The sequence below is a fragment of the Lygodium microphyllum genome, chromosome 16 (genome assembly GCF_053477565.2).
Source record: "Lygodium microphyllum isolate KBCC chromosome 16, Lygodium_microphyllum_v1.1.10, whole genome shotgun sequence".
In the NCBI taxonomy this organism is placed as follows: domain Eukaryota; kingdom Viridiplantae; phylum Streptophyta; class Polypodiopsida; order Schizaeales; family Lygodiaceae; genus Lygodium; species Lygodium microphyllum.
This window is the reverse complement of record NC_141150.1, coordinates 51,875,480-51,896,731: the sequence shown is the minus strand read 5'-3', so window position 1 is coordinate 51,896,731 and position 21,252 is coordinate 51,875,480. Positions and strand designations below refer to the sequence as shown.

The window sequence follows — 21,252 nt, the reverse complement described above, 5'->3', positions numbered from 1 at the left end:
CGAAGGCCTAGTGTTATCACTGTGGTAAGAGGGGCCACTTGTAGAAGGATTGCAAGGAGTTAGCAACCTCATAGAAGTAGAAACAGCAGGATGCAGCCTCCTTTGACGTGTCCTCTTCCTCAAACTCCGACTCCGATTCTCCAGCCAAGGAGCAATTCACGGTGCGGAAGGGATCCATTTCTTCAAATTGCGGAAAGGGCTTGATTGCCCCTTCCTTAGAGTTGCTTTCTAGTTTAGATGATATGATCATGCCTCAACTCTCCGATGCCAGAGGGAGTGTGAGAGGGTGGTGAGATGGGGCAGGCGTGCCTCATCTATATAGGTATACAGGTGTATAGGTTCCAGAGAGGGACGTTCGTGATGCACCGATCGAAGTCTTGTAGGTTCAAATCTTGGAGCTGGGATTGATGTCCAGGTTCATGATGGGCTGTTTATTTGATAGAGAGTGGGCTTGGCTCCTAGTCTTGAGTTTACGTGAGGGGACACTTTGGTGGTCTTGGCCAAAGGCGGGGAATCCATGGTCACATATGTTCGGAGGTATTTTTGACAAGATAGTCTTGTATGCTATTGTGAGACATTGTTGACAGACACTAAGATCTGTTATGACTTTTCTCTATTTTCAAGAGTTGGTACGATTGACATTAACCTCAGGTTCTCCTTGAGGCACCTTGGTGGTGGCTTGATCACCCACTACTTGGGTATCCATGGTTCTACTCTGGTGGTTCTTTGTTGTATACAATTTTCATTATATCATTGTATTGTATCAGGTCACCCATGATCTAAGAGAGGGTGTTAGCAGTCTAGTCAGCTCATGTATGAGTGTGGGCTATGCTTGATATTACTAGGTAATTTAGGCATTTTATAGTGGTCATATGAGTGATTTTAGGCATTTATTGCTGGCCGATCAACTGCCATATTTGGCATATTTTGGGCCTATTTATTCAGTGGCTTCTCCTCCTCTCATTCAATTATCATTCTTCAGGTGGTCATCCTGTTGGAGAGAGGAGCGAGTGCCGGTGCCCACACAGCTAGTTACTCACTGTTGTATGCGTCATTCTCGTGTTTGACATATGGATTCCGTTTTCCAAGCATATCTCTGAGTTCTCTTCTTTTGCAGTGTTCTTTTGTTCTTTTGTTCTTTTGTCTTATGTTCAACAGTTTATTTCAGCACTTGTCTATGCTTCCATTGTTGCACCACTTCTGACATACTAATGCTCCATCATAGTTTGCACTATCTTGATCACATTGCGATTCTTTTGTTCTCATATGTCATTCTCTTGTGTGTTTTTGTTGGCAAACTCCTGGTAAATGCCATGATTTGCACAAAACCTAGCTAGCTCGTTGGAGACAAACTCCCCTCCTTTGTCGGAACGTAGGGTTTTGAGTTTCCTACTAGACTTGTTTTCTTGAAGATCAACCAATCCTTAGAGTATGAGAATGCTTCCGACTTCAGCTCCAAGAAATATGCCCAAGTAATCTTGCTAAAATCATCAACGCTTAGCATAAAGTATGAATTCCCCTTAAGAGACTCCATTTGCATCGGTCCACATAAGCCTGTTGAAACAAGCTCTTAAGGGGTACTTAGCCCTATGTGAAACCTTGCTAGAAATCGCATCTCTATGGTGCTTGCCATGAATGTGAGATACACATGGCGGGTGTCTCACCCCAATCTTTGGCCATCCTCGCACAAGCTGACCATGAGGGGCCTTTTGAAGGTACTCATAGTTGAGATGGCCAAACTGAGCATGCTATAGCTTGGTCTGAGTCTTTGAAGAGAGAAGAAGAGAAGTAAAGGCTGCTGAAGTCCATATCTTATAGACTTCATTCTCCTCACGACTTGCACAAAGAACCTATCGAGAAGTGCCGTCAAGAACTTGGAAAGAGTCCTTACCAAACTTGACCCTAAGATCAAGAGCACAAATCTTGCTCGTTGAAAGAAGACGGTATCCCAAACTTGGGGTGGTGCCCATTTGGAATCAGTTGCATATCACCTTTGCCTTTGAGAGGGATTGAAGAGCTGTCACCTATGAGAATTTACCCATGCATTGGATGCATACGAGAAATACCATCTAAAGAAGAAGTCATGTGGCGGGAAGCGCCACTATCCACAATTCACTCACGAGGTTGGTGTGAAGAAAACTACTAGGTTTTGCATTGAGAAAACACATGTACGACCACGACAGAAACACAAAGAGACAAACAAAGACACAGACACAGAAAACAAAACTCAAACCTTAAATGTAAAACTCAAAACTCAAACACAAACAGAAGAAGGGAGAGAAGAACACAACTCTGAAGTGAATGAATGTTGTAAATGAATGTAAGAGTATACAGTGTGCTCAAAGGGCAGAGCAATGTCAGAGAGTGACATCCACCGGAGACGGATCCCAAGTCTGTGACCACCAGTTAGAGTGTCTGAGGAGGTAGATGCTGTAAACGCAAGTGATAGTAGATGCTGATCAACAAACACAAACAATAGGAGTGTGTGTGATGGCTGGTGGTTGTCCCAGACAGCAAACTTAGATCTGAATATGCCGTAGGATGATGAACAGCTAACGCCTAGGCTGCACAGGTGCAAACGCAGGCTGAAACAATGTCTGATGTGGTTGATGATGACTAGATGATCAGATCGTAGGAGATGATGATGTCGCCAGCAATTGACGTCAGCATGGATAAAGGCGCCAGCAGAAGGAGCAAACACAAATGGAGTGGCAGTAGTCATGAGGGTTGGACAGCCACGTGGAAGGAGGTTGATGGCTGAAATCTGCACTGGAGTGAGAAACCTGCACACAAGGGATAGACTGAATTGGGGTCAGCTTGTCTATTTATAGATGTTGAAGGGTGCCCCCAAAATTAGGGTTTTTGGGAGACCATTGAAACTCTCTCGGACCGCTTCCCTTTTTAGGGTTTTTGATTAATTAAGTGTGTTTTGGGGCTATTTAAGGATGCTAATCAGCTGAAAAGCGTGTTTTAGCTCAACATTCCCTCTCAGGCCCAAAATTGACCTGAAAAGGTTAGGCCAGCCACTTTGATTTTTACTTACCCCAAGGCGTCCCATCCCAAAGCAGCCAGGGCATCGGACAAAGGGTGTACGGCGGCTGCCCAGTGGCCTACCAAGACTACAAAGTTAATGGTTATCTTACCAAAAGAGTACAAGTAGTCACCCCAGAGAGGACATGGCATCGAACAAAGGGGGTGTTGAGCTAAAAATGCATTAGCTTTACTTAAACAATCCCAAAACTTGCTTAATCAATGAAAAACCTTGTTTATTTAAAAGAAACATGATCCTAGAGAGTTTCTGTGTCCCATAAGCACAAACCCACTTAGGAGGGCCCAAACTTTCTATAAATATGTATGCTGCCCTCCATTCAACCCTCAATCTTGTTTTTGCAGATTTCAGGTGTTTCAGCTTGTTGCCCACACCCCGTCATGGAGGACATCTCAGCCGAAGCTGTCCATTGCTGTCTACATTAGTTGGTACTTGATTTCTAGCCCTCTTCTCGTAGTTTGGAGCTGATCCCAGCCAAGCGACTGCTGTTCTTGCACAGACCTGTGCCGTACTGCCTGCCACTTCATCTGCAGCAGCCTATGTTTGGCAGTTTTCTCTCTGTTGCAGACTGTCTTGCTTGCATTTTTAGTATTTCTCTCTCCCGCAGCTTGCAGTTTTAGTATTTCTCTCTCCTCACTGCTGTCTGCATCAGATCCAGCTTCTCACTGTTGCGTTTACTGGTGTTCGATATCCGGAGGCTGCCTTGCTGCGATTTGGGATTCGTTCGGAGTACGACACACTCTTCAACTCATTACTCCTACCTCGATCCTTGAGTTACAGGAGTTCGAGGTTCAGTATTTATTCATTGTATAGCGTGTTGTTGCATGAGCATTGTATATTCAGTAGTTATACCAGTTCAGTTATTTTTTGTGTTCATCGTCTTTGAGTTACCCTAATCCTAACTGTGTTCTTTTATTAGTCTGTGCTTTGTCGTATGATTGTTATTTGTGTTTTTGTGTCAGAGGATTTCTTTACATGGTATCAGAGCCTGGTACTCTCTGAGAAACCTAGGCCTTTGATCTGAAAGCTCTTTGCAAGAAGCAAGAACAACAGTAGGTTCAAATGACTTTGAATACATCAACACCAATTCAGTCTCCAGGGCAACCTATGTCGAGAACCGAGCGAGAGTGGGTAGAATAGCTTGCTCCACAAAGTTCCGATATGGTGGAAGACACCTTTGACAATACAGAAGAAAAACTATACAAGCTTTCCACTGAAGAATATAATGTGATCATGGACTTTAGACGAAAGAAGATTGAGGAGCTCGATCGAAGGATTGTCCTTCAAGAGAAGCTACTCAATGAAGGTATGCATGAATTTCTCTCTTTAGATATTGCGCATAAATCTGATGATATTGTAGGACCGTTGAGACCTCCCTCAGGGATGGGCCCCCCTATTGGAGAAAGAGATCCAGAGTATGTTCCATTCTTTCATCCTCTTCTGTCCACTCCGGTGCAAGGTACTTTAGATTTGTCTTTTGTTTCTTTGCCTTTTACCTCTTTTGCTTAGCAATATATTGGTAGAAATCATGAGGAAGATAGAGTATACTCAGTTGACTACGGAAAAGGTTTTCCTGAAGACCAATTCTTGTATGTTAACACACGTTGTGGGGATTATAAGAAAAAGCTAGGTATCTCTTATTCTATCCTTTCTGCTTTTCAGTTTTCTTCTTAAAATTAGAATGAATTTGGTGTTCCCATTTCTACATTGCACGGTGCATTATCATCATTATCATTTCATTTTCAATCTTTAAATGTTAAAAATGAACAAAATGCATTTGCACCTTTCATACCATAAATTCAAAACCTACCCATCCCACCATATTCTTCCGCTGCTTCCCCACTTTATTTCACACAATTTACATTCCCCTATCAAACATCTCATGTTGCACATCACACCGCATCGGGGGGTTATGAAAATATAGACACCGCCTTTAGGACCTCATCCTTTCTTCCATTGGGTGGTGTTTCACCTACTTCTTACACATTTTCGGGATTATTGCAGCCTGGGTATCCCCCTCAGTCTCTCCCGAGTATGGATCAGTTGGTACTACAGCTTGCCTCTATAGCATTACCTAGTGGATCTCTTGATCATGTTGCTGTGCCCCAGCCGAGCTTTGGACATGGCTTTTGTGTCCCAATGCCTCCACCTTCATCGGCACCTTATGGAAACGTTCATGTTCCAGTGTCTTCGTATCAATCAGCACTCATTGGACACTTCCATCCTATTTCTGCCTACCAACCTTTTCCCCTTCATTCTTCCTATTAGACACACCCACCACCACCATCTTATCCTCCACCTCCATCTTATTCCACTTTTCCGACACCTCATGGTTTCACCTCATATTCTACCAAGCATGCTTTCAATGATAAGACTCATTTTAACAGGTCAAACTTTCGATTTCGATGAGACATGTCATTGACTCGCAGAACCTATGGGATCTTGTGTAGGGATTGGAATCCCAAGCCGATCCCGCACTTGTTGCATACGAGGTTGTCCACTCATGGAAGGCTAGGAATGCCTCTGCTATTGTTGAGCTGATTTAGGGCTTATTGCTTGAGTTTCACTCTCAGCTTCAACATTTTGACTTAGCATCAAAACGATGGGCACACTTGATTGACCGCTATGCGGCTCGGGATAGGACCCGTCGTATAAATCTTGGCCATGAGCTCCAACTCTTAAAAATCACTCATTGAGATAACTTGAAAGTCAAGTGGCTGAGTATCGGCGACTTCTTGCCGAATTCTCCACTACGGGGACTCCCAAGTTCTGTGACGATCAAGTCACATTGTTTTTGAACAAAGTTCCGAGGAAATATTTCAATTTTGTGGAAGGTATAGTTTCAAAGCCTACCATGCCTACTTTCTATGAATTTGAGTATCAATTGTTGCGTTACGCACGGTTGTTCGATCAATTTCATCTGAATTTTTTCTCAGAGAGGGCTCTTGTTGCTCATTCTCAGAAGGGGCAACAAGAAGGGCAAACAAAATCAAACCTCCACTCAAAATCAAAAACAAAATCCATCCGGGAAATCTCAAGGAAACTTCCAGTCACAACTCAAACAAGGGTGGCTGAATCTACCTAAAAAGAATAGGTATTATCAACATTGTCAAAAGGTTGGTCATTTTGACGATGAGTGTCGCTTAAAGGCCAGAGGCACATCACCCAAATTTAAATCTTAGACCCCCGCCCCTCAGTCGGGCAACCCCCAACAGGGGAGGCAGAGCGATGGTAAGGTGCAGTTCAAAGGTCAGACTCATACTGCCACCGCTTAGCTATCTCAGTCGACAACATTCTCAACTCTAGAGGGTTTGTCTGAATGGTCTGTAGAGGCCCACATCGTCTCCATAGAGACCTTCGATGTGAGTCTCATCCACATCTCTGAGTTGCCTTCCGACAAGGTTATCGCAGAGATCCACTCATCACAGCTGAGCACTTCAGCTCTTGCTTGGATTGTGGACAGTGGAGCTACACATCATATGACTCCTATAGAGGACCATTTCCATATCTGAGCCCTTGTAGCTGGGCGGGTCCGTGTAGGAAACTACTCCTCGGTCAAGATTCATGCTCATGGTAGCATCAGTTTTCCCTCTGACAAGGGTCCGGATCTGGCTTCGCTGGACAATGTAAATCGTGTCCCTGCAGCTTGGGGTGAACTTGTTATCTATTCAGCAGCTTTGCCAATTGGGGCAAGTAGTTTTCTTTACAACGACCATAGTCAAGGTCCTTGACTCTCAGATTGGTTTAGTTATTGCTCGCGGTGAGGCATAGCTTAATGGCCTTTATCACATGACTCACTTTTTGACCAAGCTGACAACCGAGGGATCCGTGTTCCATAGCTTCCAGGCATTAGCCACATCTTGGGAGCCTACGAACAATGAGCGTCTTTGGCACTTTTGCTTAGAGCATATTGCTTATGACTCTCTTTATGAGTTATCCCACTGTCAGCTGGTTGAGGGTCTTCCCCGCCTAAAACTAGCTCGCGATATCTGTAAAGCTTGTCAGCTCGGAAAGCAGCACCGTACCTCATTTCCTCAGCAATCCTCACACATCGTGCTGAGGAGCCTCAGATTGATTCATGTTGATCTTTGTGGGCCGACATCCACTGTTGCCTTGAGTGGCCGCTATACTTCTTTTTGATAGTGGATGATCATTCTAGATACATGTGGGTGTACTTTCTCAAGCATAAGTTAGATGCTTTCACATTTTTTTCTACTTGGGTGCTATTGGTTGATAACCAGATTGGACGTCGTGTTGGTTGCATAAGGAGTGATAGCGGTGGTGAGTTTATCTCCCACGAGTTTTCCGAGTTTCTATTGAAGCATGGCATCTCTCGTCAGCTCACCTCTACTAACTCTCCATCTCAGAATGGAGTCGTAGAGCGTAGGAACCGGACAGTCATGGAAATGGCATGCTCTATGCTATTTGCTGCAGAGCTTCCTGAGTGCCTTTGGATTGAGGCTGTTAACACTTCAGTGTACATTCTCAACAGGTGCCGGACTGTGGCTCTTCTTCAGAAGACCCGGTATGAGGCAATTTTTGGCTCTCGGCCTGTCATTTTCCACTTCAGAGTCTTTGGGTGTCGTGTCTACACATATACGCTTGATGATAAGATAGGAAAGCTCACTCCCAAACTGATCTCCTTATTTTTGTCAGATATTCCTTTGAAGCGAAAGACTATCGTTTATTTGATCCTCGGAGAAACAAGGTGATCATTAGAAGGGATGTTGTTTTTGACGAGAGGGATATCGTGCAATCCTCTGCATCGAATTCAGATCCTATTCCTCCTTCCACCTCATCAGAGATCGTGCCTACTGAGCCTGGTCTACTTTTGCTCCTGACATTACTGTAGATTCTTTATCTTTTAGGCTCCCTCTGTGAGACTTGTTACCTCACTAGTACCAGGAGACCATGCGGAATTTGGGGATTCTACCACTAGATTCCACTCCGGAGGGACCTAGAAGATCTGCACGGTTTGCTTCTTAGGCTTCATTTGCGTCGCTGTTTATAGCCGATTACATAGTGCATTTTGAGCCGGATATATGACAGGAGGCTCTTCAGCACCCTCAATAGTGAGAGGCCATGGAGAAGGAGCTCGAGAGTATTGTCCGAAATGAAACTTGGACATTGGTGGATTGTCCAAGCCACGAGAAAGTCATCGGGACAAAGTGGATTTTCAGAACCAAGCTAAAAGCTGATGGGACTTTAGATAAGTACAAGGTTTATCTTGTTGTGCAAGGGTTTCGACAGAAGCATGGCATTGATTATGAAGAGACCTTTGCTCCTACTGCGCGGTTGCGGTTGCTTCTCGCGCTAGCCGCTCACTACGGTTGGCCGATATATTAGATGGATGTCAAGAGTGCCTTCTTGAATGGTTTTTTGGAGGAGGAAGTCTATGTGGAGCAACCACCGGGCTTTCCTTCAGGGAACCCGAGGGATAAGGTATTCCGCTTGCAGAAAGCTCTTTATGGGTTGAAGCAAGCACCGTGCTCTTGGTTTTATAGGATGGATGAGTTCTTACGGACTCATGGATACCATTCTACCCCTATTGATCCAAACTTATATGTTCAATCTACTGCAAAGGGGGTCAGCTATATCCTACTATACGTTGACGACTTACTCATCATAGGCTCAGATTCCGCTGCCCTAGCAGACATCAAGGCAAAGCTTAGTGCTACTTTTGAGATGATAGACCTTCGTTTGTTATCTTATTTTTTGGGGATGGAGGTAGTTCGGTCCGGGGGATATATTTTTGTGTCACAACAGAAGTACGCTCTTCAGCTAGTGGAACAACATACTTCGGATCAGACACGGCTAGTGTTCATGCCTCTTGATCCTATTGTCCACTTGTTGAAGGATACCCTAGGACAACTCTTCGATGCACATACCTATTGGTCTGTTGTAGGAAAACTTCTTTAGTTAACTCAAACTAGGCCAAATTTAGTTACTCAGTTAGCATACTCAGTCAGTATTTCACAGCACCTAGGATGTCACATTGGATTGCATGTCTTCGTATGTTGTGTTATTTATGGTGTATTTATTCTTATGGCCTGACATATGGTTCTGGTTTATGTTTGTAGGGGTACACTGATTCTGATTGGGCTGGAGATCCCAACACCCGGTGTTCTCATGGCGGCTATCTCTTTACCTTGGGCACGACTTTCATTTCTTGGTCAAGCTGTAAGTAAGAGACGGTGGCGGCTTCCACGGCCGAGGTTGAGTATCGGATTCTATTTGATGGCACCACCGAGGCCATCTACCTGAGGAGTTTACTGACGGCACTTCATTTCCCATGTGACTCTCCCATCGTTGTCTACTGCGATAACCAGAGTGCCATTGCCCTTGCGGGCAATCCCATCATTATACCACGGACTTGGCATGTGGGAGTCTACTTCCATTTTTCCAGAGAGCAAGCTGAGCTAGGCACTATCTGCCTCGAGTTTGTACCTACATCCGACAATTTTGCAGATATTTTGACCAAAGCAGCAAAGCGGTTAACCAGCCGGTTTTTCAGTACCTGTTATCCAAGATCGGTCCCCTACTTCTTCACCTTGACCCGAAGAGGGTGCTTCCCTCTTGCTTTTCCTTCCAATTTGAGAGGGGGCGGCTTCTACTCTTGCCAGTGACAGTGATGATGCTTACAGTTTTTTAGACATTCATTCATTTATTCCTTTGTGTTGTATTATGGACCTTTGTAACTTCATCCGCACTGTCTGGATGATATGATTGTAAAAGGGCGCTTGGAAAAGTCAACAATTTCCCTGCGAGGGCATTGTCCAAGTGGCATCGTTGCATTGCATCTTGCGTGAGGATGACCTCTCGCATTGCCCTTTGCATTACCCCATGCATTGGCATTCAGTTCATGTAAACATACATTTGTGTGCATTTATCCCTTTTCGGTCTTTTGGAGTGGTCAACTCCAGATCCACCATATTCGTGGCATTACCCATGGCAGTCTCCAAGGCAGTTTTTCCTTAGCTTGCTTGCTTGCTTTGCTTGTCTTGCTTGCTTCACCTATTTGCTATATCCATACTTTAGCCTTATTATTCTTCACCGACACCCAATAATGGTAGGGAAGTATGCTTGTTTTGTGAAGGTCTTGGGTCTGGCTATCCTTTATCATTCTCCTTTTTGGGGCACGGATACTCAATAGGACGAAAACTGATTTGAACCCCCACTAAATGCTAAATCTATCAAAAAAAAAAAAAAACAGTCCATAACTGATTCCATCCACCATTGTAGGGCTTGGTAGGCCACTGGATAGCCGACGTGCACTCTTTGTCTGATGCCCTGTCCTCTTTGGGGTGATCACTTGGGCTCCCATGGTAAGATAACCATCGCCTCTGTAGTCTTAGTAGACCACTGGGCAGCCGACGCGCACCTTTTGTCCGATGCTTTGGCTACTTTGGGATGGGACGCCTTGGGGTAAAAGATCTTTCTCGTGGCACCGTTGTTAGGCGTGAGAGGGGCTGTTGAGCTAAAAATGCATTAGCTTTACTTAAACAATCCCAAATCTTGCTTAATTAATGAAGAAACCTTGTTTATTTAAAAGAAACACGATCCTAGAGAGTTTCTGTGTCCCATAAGCGTAAACCCACTTGGGAGGGCCCAAACTTTCTATAAATACGTATGTTGCCCTCCATTCAGCCCTCGATCTCGTTTTTGCAGATTTCAGGTGTTTCAGCTTGCTGCCTACGCCCCGTTCGCGGAGGATATCTCAGCAGAAGCTGTCCATTGCTGTCTACATCAGTTGGCGCTTGATTTCCAGTCCTCTTCTCGTAGTTTGGAGCTGATCCCAGCTAGGCGACTACTGTTCCTGCTGCACAGACCTGCTATCGTACTGCCTGCCACGTCATTTGCAGCTTGCGTTTGGCAGTTTTCTCTCTCCTGTAGGCTGTCCCACCTGTGTTTTTAGTCTTTCTCTCTCTCCTGCAGCCTACGTTTTTAGTATTTTTCTCTCCTCATTGTTGTTTGTATCAGATCCAGCTTCTCGCTACTGTGTTTGCTGGTGTTCGATATCCGGAGGCTGCCTTGCTGCGATTTGGGATCTGTTCGGAGTACGACACACTCTCTAGCTCATTACCTTTGCCCTGATCCTTGAGATACAAGAGTTCGAGGTTTAGTATTCATTCACTGCATAGTGTGTTGCTGCATGAGCATTGCATATTCAGTAGTTATATCACTTCAGTTATTTTTTGTGTTCATTGTCTCTGAGTTACCCTATTCTAATTGTGTTCTTTTATCAGTCTGTGCTTTGTCGTATGATTGTTATTTGTGCTTTTGTGTCAGAGTATTTTTTTATAGGGTGCACGTCGGTTGCTCAGTGGCCTACCAAGCCCTACAAAGATGGATGGAACCACATTGAACTTTTTTTTTTTGGGTTAAAAGCGAGTTAAATTTTATGGGATGCGACCGATTGACTAACAGTGATAGAATGACCCAGAAGACGGGAGTAGGGAGAGTACACCGAGCACATCACAAAACAATAAAAGCTAACCCATCCACTCAAGGATGTCGATGACGAGGAAAAACGGGTGATGAGGTATCCATGTGATGGAGTATGGTGGTGTGGTGACAATAGCCGCCAGTGGAAAACAACTTAGGATCCACTCAAGTGGTGCTCTTTACAATGAGATACAAAGTATGCTACATGTTGAAGAATGTTCATGTAGCAGGTGCCACTTGGACAGTGTCCCTTGTGGGAAAATTGTTCACTTTTCCAAGTGTCGTAGTACCAAGATGATGAAATCATGCAATGCAAAGGGTAAGGTACAACAGGGGGGGAGAAGTCGATGTTGAAGATAAAGTGCTAAAGCATGTAGAATACCAAGCAGGTTAGGAACCCCCTCCTAACCTGGATGTGCGAGAGTGCAGCGGTGCGGAAGCGTAAGACTGAAAGAGAGAGAACGCAGAGAGAGGAGAGAGAAAGAGAGAGTGGAAGATGAAGATCTGCTGTATAAGTGTACTGTATACAAAGATATGCAGATATGTACACGGGCGCAGTGCGCTGGACTGCGCGTCTCCACCTTGACGATGCAACCTGCTGTTCACCTCGAAGTCCGTTGCAGTCTGCATGATCTCCTGTCTGAAATCTGTGAACAGAGACGGAATCTGCACGTATCTCCAGCCTGGAACCTGGGTACAGAAGTGTGTGGGCAGACTACTGAAAACTCGGCTATAAATAGCCAGAATCTGGGCGATCATAAATGGCAGGTCAGCTGCATTAAATGCAGCTGACTGTATTGGTACAGGTCGGACTGCCACGTGGCAGTCCGACTGTACAGTCCGACTATACGGCCAGTCTCTGTTCCGCTAACACCCCCTCTCAGAGCTTAGGCGGGGCAGAAACTTGAGGGATCTGGAATGTCTCCGAAGTAGAGCCTGGGGAAGTGCCTTCGTAAACAAATCCGCAAGATTGTCCTCCGTCTTGCAGTACTCCACAGTGATGGTCTCATCCAGAAGCTTCTCTTTGATAAAATGGTACTGGATCTCTATGTGCTTCGTCCCGGCATGGAAAACAGGATTCCGTGCCAAGGCAATGCAACTCTCATTGTCGCATTGTAGCAAAGTAGGACGAGTCTGGGGGCAACCAAGCTCCTCCAACAATCTCCGAAGCCACACAGCCTCACATGTGGTGGAAGACGCGGCCCGATACTCCGCCTCAGTAGGACGAAAGGGCTATCGTGGGCTGCTTCTTGCTACTCCATGAGATAACACCTGCACCCAAGGTAAAACAGTAGCCTGTAGTAGACCGCCTGTGGTCCACATCACCAGCCCAATCCGAGTCGCTCCAATTTGCAAGTACAAGATCTGAACCACCTGTGCCTGCTGGATAATGAATCCCTAAATCAGACGTCCCTCTCAAATACTGAAGTATCCTCTGGGCAGCCTGCCAATGCACCGTCTGAGGTTCACTCATGAACCCCGCCAAGAGCCCAACAGCAAAACAAAGATCAATGCGAGTGTTGAGGAGCCAAATCAATGATCCAATCAACTGACGATAGCAGGAAGCATCCGCCATAGGAGAAGCTGAATGGGAAGTGGCCTTCCAGTTGGATCCATAGGAGTAGAAAGGGTCCGACAATCCTCCATCGCAAAAGAAACCAAGAGCTCCTGTACATATCTCTGCTGAGAGATGAAAATCCCCCTCTGAGATTGATAAATCTCATGGCCCAAGAAGAAATGGAGTAGACCCAAATCCGTCATCTTGAACGTTCGATGTAAAGCTGCCTTCGTCTCTTTGACCTTCTGTGCATGATCACCTGTGACAATCAAATCATCAACATACAACACAAAAAGCACACAACCAGCCTCGGAAGTGTGAGCCTTGTGCTTGTTCAAAGAACCATTGCTAAGGTACTTGGTCTTGAAGACCCATTTGACGCCAATCACCTTCTTATTCGGGGGGCGAGGCACGAGTGACCAAGTGCCATTCCTCTCAATAGCCTCCAACTCGACTTCCATAGCTTTCTTCCATGGTGCGGACTGTAAAGCTTCCTTCATGGAGGTGGGCTCTCAATCCTGCATAACACGGGTCATCAAACAATAGTTTGAGCAAACAAGCTCCGTAGAATGTGCCTGGTGCCTCCGTGACCGCCGCGGACCATCCTGTGGTCCCCACTTCTCAGGGACCCCCTCGATCCCTGAATCACGGAGTGTGTCACGGGCCCAATGAGGAGGAGGCCGGACCTCTCCTCGTCTCTCTCCATCAGCTGAAGACTCTGGAATATCCACCGGTGGTAACTCCTCGGGGGTGACCGGTGGAACAGTAGACTCTGTATCGGAAACAGAATCGGAATCAAAAGGCGCGGGCTCCAAAGGAACTGTCTCGGGAGCCCAACTCTCCCTTGGATCTCCAAGAACGGGATGCTCCTCACCCACTGTTACGGCCGGAACCTCCACGAACCGCACATCTCGACTGGTGTACACATCCCGCTTGACGGGATCATACAAACGATAGCCTTGGGACTGAGAGCTGTAGCCAACAAACACCTGTCTTCGGGAAGCTGCTTCAAATTTATCATGATGGGCCTTGGGAATGTGAACATAGGCATCACACCCAAAAACCCTAAAATAAGAAACATCGGGCTTAGTCCCAAAGTAAGCCTCAAAAGGTGTCATCCTATCAATGGTCGAAGTGGGGGATTGGTTAAGGATGTGGATTGCAGTAGCCACAGCCTTGACCCACAGAAACTGAGGTGTCTGTCGGTGCTCCATCATGGTGCGCGCCATCTTGATCGCACTTCGGTTCTTCCATTCAAGAATGCCATTTTCTTGAGGAGTGTTGGTATTAGCAAACTCCTGGTGAATACCTTTATCTGCACAAAAACGAGCAAACTCATTAGAAACAAATTCACCACCCTTGTCAGATCGCAAGGTCTTCAATCATCGGCCTGATCAGTTCTCCTCAAAGAGAAGCCAATCCTTGAAGTGGGAGAAAGCCTCTGACTTCAACGCCAAGAAATAGGCCCATGTCATCCTGCTGTAGTCATCTACGATCAACATGAAGTACGAGCTTCCTCTCAAGGACTCGTTCCTCATAGGGCCACAAAGATCCGTAGATACAAGCTCCATCGGTGAAGTAGATACAAGCTCCATCGGTGAAGTAGACCGCCGCAAAGCTTGGTTGGGAATCGCATCCCTATGCTGTTTCCCACGAATGCAGGAGAGGCATGGCTGCTGGCTCACCACTATGTCCGGTAACCCTCGAACAAGCTGTCCACGTGACGCCCTCCGACGATAATCATAGTTGAGGTGACCAAACCGAGCATGCCATAGCTCTTATTGTGTCTGAGAGGTAAGAAGAAGAGTAGAGAGGGCGGTAGAAGAATTCAATTTGTAGATGCCGTTCTCCTCATATCCTGATGAGAGAACCTTTCTGGACCCACGATCAAGGACTCGCACCGAATCACTGTCAAACTCCACCAAAAGTCCAAGGGAACAAATCTTATGAACTGACAATAGATGATACCCTAAACTTGGTACATGCAAGACCTTTGAGGTATGGGTACCACCACGTCCATCTGGAATAAGCTGCATCTCACCCCGTCCTGCAATAGACACCGAAGAGCTATCTCCAATGAGAATCTGCCCACGCGAAGGTCGCAACTGGGCAACACCATCTGATGAAGGAGTCATGTGCCGGGAGGCACCACTGTCTACGATCCACTCTCGAGCCTGGGGAGTTGTCATCGCAGCATCAGAAGCATTCGATGTAGAGTCCTCAATGACAGCTAGATGAAGAAACGCAGCTGATGAGGGTGCAGCCATTGCTCCAGAATCCTTCGTGTCCTTCTTGTTGGTGTCCTTCTTGTCTTTGTCAGGGCAATCCTTCTTCCAATGGCCGGTCTTTCCACAAATATGGCATGTGGATTCTTTGTCCTTGTCCTTGTCCTTCTTTGACTTGTTATCCCCCTTCTTCTTCTTTTGGTCCTTCCCCTTCTTCTGAGAGGCTTGACCTGTCAGTGCCTCCGACTTGGAAGCATTCTGTCCCTTCAGTTGTTCCTCTTGGTCCAAGACCATAGGAACCAGCTCTTCCCATCGAAGAGTGGACTCACGCCCCGAAGCAATAAGGGCGGAGTAGAAAGCACCGAATCGTGGCGGCAATTGGGACAAAAGTGTGATCGCCATGTCTTCGGAGGAAATCGGCTTCCCTGCATTCTGAACCTGCATCTGAAGCTGTCTAAGCTTGTTGATGTGCTCCCGCAACGAGGAAGACTTGTTCACGGACAAGGTCCGCATCTGCACCTCCAAAGAAACCCGCTTCATAAGGGTCATCCGGTTATACATCTGATCAAGCTCCAGCCATATCTCTCGAGCCACCGTCAAGTGCTTGATGTGAGCTATCACGGCTGTAGTACAAGACAGAAAAAGAAAGGAACGAATCCGGGCATTCAGTTTGTCCCAGTGAGACTGTGCCTTGACCAACTCTGCACGAGCATCGGAAGAGAGTTTGGACTCATCTCTCACCGAGGGCCAGTCGATCTCCTGTACAAGCTCCGCCAAATCGTAGGACTCAAGGATGGCCAACATCATCACGTGCCAGATGCGGTAATTGTCGCCATCGAGCTTCTGATCTACGGGAAGAGCCGGTAAGACATGCACCTTCTGGTCCATGATCGTTTGGAACTCCAAGTCAATCTCTGTAGACATCTTCACCTGTAATGCCTTTACAAATGCAAAAGCAGCCCCTTCTGACTGTGAAAACGCAGCCTGCTAGGGCTCTTCCGCGTCCCGAAACTTCTTCAGCCGCCGGAGGCGATGAAAAAGCAAAACTTGCACTTGAAAGCTGAAAACTTAAACTTCCTCCTTGTCAAACAGCAGTAAACAGCAGCAAATCCACCACTTGGACTCCTTTCCCGCGCACCCACGCTCGCTTCAGCCTTGTTCCGAGGCGCAGCCCTCCTGCTTGCCCTTAAACGCTGAAAACGCAGCCTTGTGTCGCGATGGAAACTCCTCTTTAGGTTGGTTCTTCACTTAGTTAGCCCTTCTACACTGCTCTGATACCATGTTAGAGTGCAGCGGTGCGGAAGCGTAAGACTGAAAGAGAGAGAACGCAGAGAGAGGAGAGAGAAAGAGACAGTGAAAGATGAAGATCTGCTGTATAAGTGTGCTGTATACAAAGATATGCAGATATGTACACGGGCGCAGTGCGCTGGACTGCGTGCCTCCACCTCGACGATACAACTTGCTGTTCATCTTGAAGTCCGCTGCAGTTTGCACGATCTCCTGTCTGAAATCTGCGAACAGAGACAGAATCTGCACGTATCTCCAGCCTGGAACCTGCATACAGAAGTGTGTGGGCAGACTGCTGAAAACTCGGCTATAAATAGCCAGAATCTGGGCGATCATAAATGGCAGGTCGGCTGCATTAAATGCAGCCGACTGTACTGGTATAGGTCGGACTGCCACGTGGCAGTCTGACTGTACGGCCAGTCTCTGATCCGCTAACAGGATGTAGATACCGAAGAAGGAAGAGGAGCCCGATGTCGATCTTCATGTGGTGCCGAGAACCATAAGGAATGGACGAAGATGAAGTGGATGAAGCACAATGTTGGAAGAGCAAGGTAGAAGTCACCGCTATGATAGCATCGAGAGAGATGTTGCACGATCCATCTCGGGGGGGGGGGGGGGACCTCCATGCTTGCTGGAAGAAGAGCAAACACTCCTAGGATGATGAAACCATGAAAGGAATGGTGTGCATCTCCATGTCTCTAGCCAAGGTAAGATCAAAGTAATCTGCAAGTTAGCCTTGCACTGAAAGACATAACCCTGCAAAAGAGATGAGAATCTGCAAACGCAGAGGTCAGTGGTGAGATGCTCCAAAGCAAAACATAACAGAGAGAAAATCTAACTGAAAAGACAATGCAATGAATGTGTATGTGTGTGAGTAAATGCAGCGAAAGACTTAAGAATGGAAAAAAGCTAAGAACAATGAATCCTATGGGCTTGACTCTAAGAGTGCGAAAGATGGATGCTAGACCGACCTAGGGTATCCTAAAGGACCTAGAGACATGCTAGTCTAAGAAGGTGTCTACCATCGCGTACGTCCAGTAAGCAGGGCTCTACCAAAGGAATGCCTGATGAGGTGGAGAGGAAGGGGAGATGGATGCATGAAATGCAACGGGGTGGGGACCTATAGACCAATCAGCGAGTCCCTTAGGGATAGTGAAAGAGATTGTTTGCTAAGGTTGTGCTCGGGCCACATGTCTAGTAGCAACAATGGGTGCTGAAGGAGCAGATAAAGTAGGAGCGGAAGGCGTAGTCCTACTGAACTGTGCAGTCATAGCGGTTGGTTGAGGTTTTTTAGGTGGAAGACCTTGGGCCTTGGAGCGACACTCCTCGTCCACATGGCTTGCTCTCTGGCAGTGTGTGCAAAACCGGTTTTTCTTAGGGTGTTGCTGCCAGATAGGTCTAGATTCTTTGGTTCCATTTGAGGAAGAGAAGTCACCCTTTGATTGGCTTGCCTTTGCATCTTGCGAGTTCTTGCTACTAGTGGTTTTCCCTCTCAAAGAAGAGGCAACCAACCCCCTCTGCTCTGAATAAGACTGTGATGAGGATTTTTTGTGGACTTGATTGTGCAACCTCACGTAACGCAAGAACTGACACTCAAACACGTAGAAGGTTGGCAATCGAGGTTGTGAGATGATGTGCTGAATGAAATTGAAGTATTTTTCGGGCAACTTATTCAAGAAGAACGTAACTTGATCGTCATGTGACTTTGGAGAGCCAGTAGTGGCGAACTCGGCCACCTATATTTAGCTAGCTTGACTTTTAGATCATCCCCTTCCTTAATAGAGCTCTTGAAGCTCAAAGTCGAGATTTATGCGCCGAGTACGATCTCGGGCCGCATAGCGGTCGAGAAGAAAACTCCAATTCTTTGACGCGAGCGAGAAGTGTTGTAATTGAGAGTGAAACTTAGGAAGTAATCCTTGCATCAGCTCAACATTGGTTGTGGCATTGTGGGCTCTCCATTGATGGATGTAGTCAATGTGAGTTAGTCGACCGGCATAGGCTCTAGACCAATAACGAGGTCTAAAGACATTGAGACTCAAGCACTTCTTGCATGAAATTCGACCAAGTGGTGAAATTCGACCCGTTAAAACGAGTCTTATTCGTGAAGGCATTCTTCGCCGTTGCAACAAGAGTGGTAGTGCTCGAGGATGGGTATTGTGAAAAAGTGTAACGGGGGTAAGATGGGGGAGTGGAGTGCACTTGGGAATGGGCCCCAAAGTGCCCACCAAGAATGCGGGGAGTGTGCAAGGTGGATCCATAGGTAGGGATGGGTGGACTAGGCATGGGCATGGTAGCCACATGAGTAACCCAAGGAGGTGGAATGGGAACATGTGGAACAGAAGATGGGAATCCCTGCGTAGATGTAACCCAAGGAGAGTGTGAAGGTGCACCATAAGTGGAGGATGGAAACCCCTGCATTTGAGTGGTCATGTGAGATGTGAGGCTGGGGATAGTAAGGGATCCCATCACAGTCGTCCCAGGTGCTATGGGTGTGCTCATTTGTGGAAAGGGGAGAGGCATTGTATTAAAGGGTGGCATTCCCCCTAACAAAGTACCATGGTGCAAAGAGGTAGAGAATGGGGTAGAGAAGGAGAAGGTGCTAGGAGCGGAGATGGAAGATCCAACCCCTAACGTGTGAGGTGGATGTGGAGTGTAATCGGAGATTTTGGAAAGATGATGAGAGGTAATCAAGGTGTGATATAGAAGAGGGTGGGATGCGAGGGAATTGAGAAGTGTGTGTTACATGCTTAAATGAAACAGAAGCTGTAGATGTACTTGAATTTTGTTTGCTTCGAGAGCCCCCTCTATTGAAGTTTACATAGGCAAAGCCATCCGGATCCTGTACCTCAAAAGAAGAAACAGGCAAGGGTTTTGATTCATGCAACTCAAAAGGATTGTACAAACTTGACATTGGACAATCCCTCACCAACAAACCGGTTGATGTTGAAGGGTGCCCCAAAAATTAGGGTTTTGGGAGACCATTGAAACTCTCTTGGACTGCTCCCCTTTTTAGGATTTTTGATTAATTAAGTGTGTTTTGGGGCAGTTTAAGAATGCTAATCAGCTGAAAAGCGTGCAAAAACACAAAATGCTAAACGCAAAATGCAAACACAAACACAAATAGAGAAGAAAGATAACTTTGAAGTGAATGAATGAATTATGTAAATGAATAAAAGAGTGTACAAGATGCTCAAGGGCAGAGCTGTCCAATAGCTGATGGCTCTCATGGGAGCAGGCTGAGGGAGGTGTCGATCTGTGGCGTCAGCTGAGATGAGGCTGAATGTGGAAGGACAGCAGGGTGGGAACCAAAATCCAGGAGTCTCTAGGGCTAGAATTGGTAAATGCAGCAATTTAACTGCCTGAAGATGATCACCAAAGGGAATCCATAGATCAACCTATTTTTGATGTAGATATGAACAATGTACTTATTGATTTGAGAGCAAATATTGAGAAGTCTAAGACTATGCCAAAGTGGTTGGTGCAAATGTTACATGACGGTAAATTGAATGCACGTTTGTCTAGTCATACTTGTTTTGGCTTTCATTGTGCATCGGATTGTTATGTATACACCAATTGTTTCTAATATGTATGATGAGGATGACCTTGTTTGTTTCGAATATGTGTGATGAGGATGAGCTTATTTGTTTGTTTTGAAGAGACATACATTGTATCATCAACTATCTTAATATCTTTTGATTAAGGACTTACCACAATAGAGTCACTTTTTCAATCACTTCAATCAATCTTTTTGTACCGATGTATCACAAATCATGAAATTTAGGATACTTTGTAAGTGACAAAAGAAATGCTGGTGAATATATTTGGAGAGTGCCCCTGCCGTCGCTGCCTCTTTGGGCTGAAGATGCATTTAGGCCTATTTGGAGGAAGGTCTACAAACTTCACACCTTTGAAGTCTATGTTCCACTTGGTTCATGTAGCAGATTAAAACAAAGGTTGTCTTTATGGAGAGGTTCAGTGAGAGCGTTGGGAGTGCGAAAGGTCTTGAGGAAAAGGAAAAATTGCAATCGCTGTGTAAGAGATGTGGAGTAGACTTTGATAATATCATCATTTCCCTTGGACTTGTCCTGGTTCATGGTCACTACTTAATCATTGGATTGCATAACTCAAATGCAGATTTCCTTACACAAACATTGGCAAACACTCTTGGCTTTTTGTAGATTCTTTTTACAGTGTTTAACCTTCCCTTCCCTTCTCTCTCCATTGAGAATGCTGATTGTGTCTTTCAATACACTTGCACCTTGTGGTTTCCCACATAGTAGCATTTTCATAAAAAGTGTTTGGATGTTGTACGTTCTGTAGGTATGTCATGTATGTGTGCATGTTGTGTGTATTTAGGGAAGGCTGGAGGAGGGTAGGAGGAAAAGAATGAGGGAGGAAAAAGGGAGGGGATGAGTGCGAGGATTGAATTGTTAATGATAAAAGTAATGACCACTTACAACTAATTTGGTTTATTTTCTTGCCATTTTGCAGTGATTGTTGGTGAAGTTGCAAACTTTGTAGCCTATGCATTTGCAGCCGCAATTTTAGTGACTCCACTTGGTGCCCTTAGCATTATCGTAAGGTGGATTTTAATTTCCTGCCTCCAGGGCAATTAAATAGTATAAAAGAAAGTCGTTACAACCCAGGTCTAAAGTCCAGGCACAGTAAATTTTGTGATTCTGTACCTT

General features: G+C 45.8%; 1 protein-coding gene across 2 annotated transcripts in view; it reads left to right on the top strand.

The window, feature by feature from the left end:
* Positions 1–21,252, top strand: part of LOC148022818 (putative magnesium transporter NIPA4) — a 66,552-nt gene that overhangs the window by 12,027 nt on the left and 33,273 nt on the right. For both annotated transcript variants that reach the window (XR_015693546.1, XM_087695741.1), the window contains exon 3: positions 21,056–21,146. Coding sequence is in view for 1 of the 2 variants with exons in the window: in XM_087695741.1 (XP_087551867.1) it covers positions 21,056–21,146 (91 nt within the window). In the remaining variant the exon portion in view is untranslated. The remainder of the gene's footprint in view (positions 1–21,055; positions 21,147–21,252) is intronic.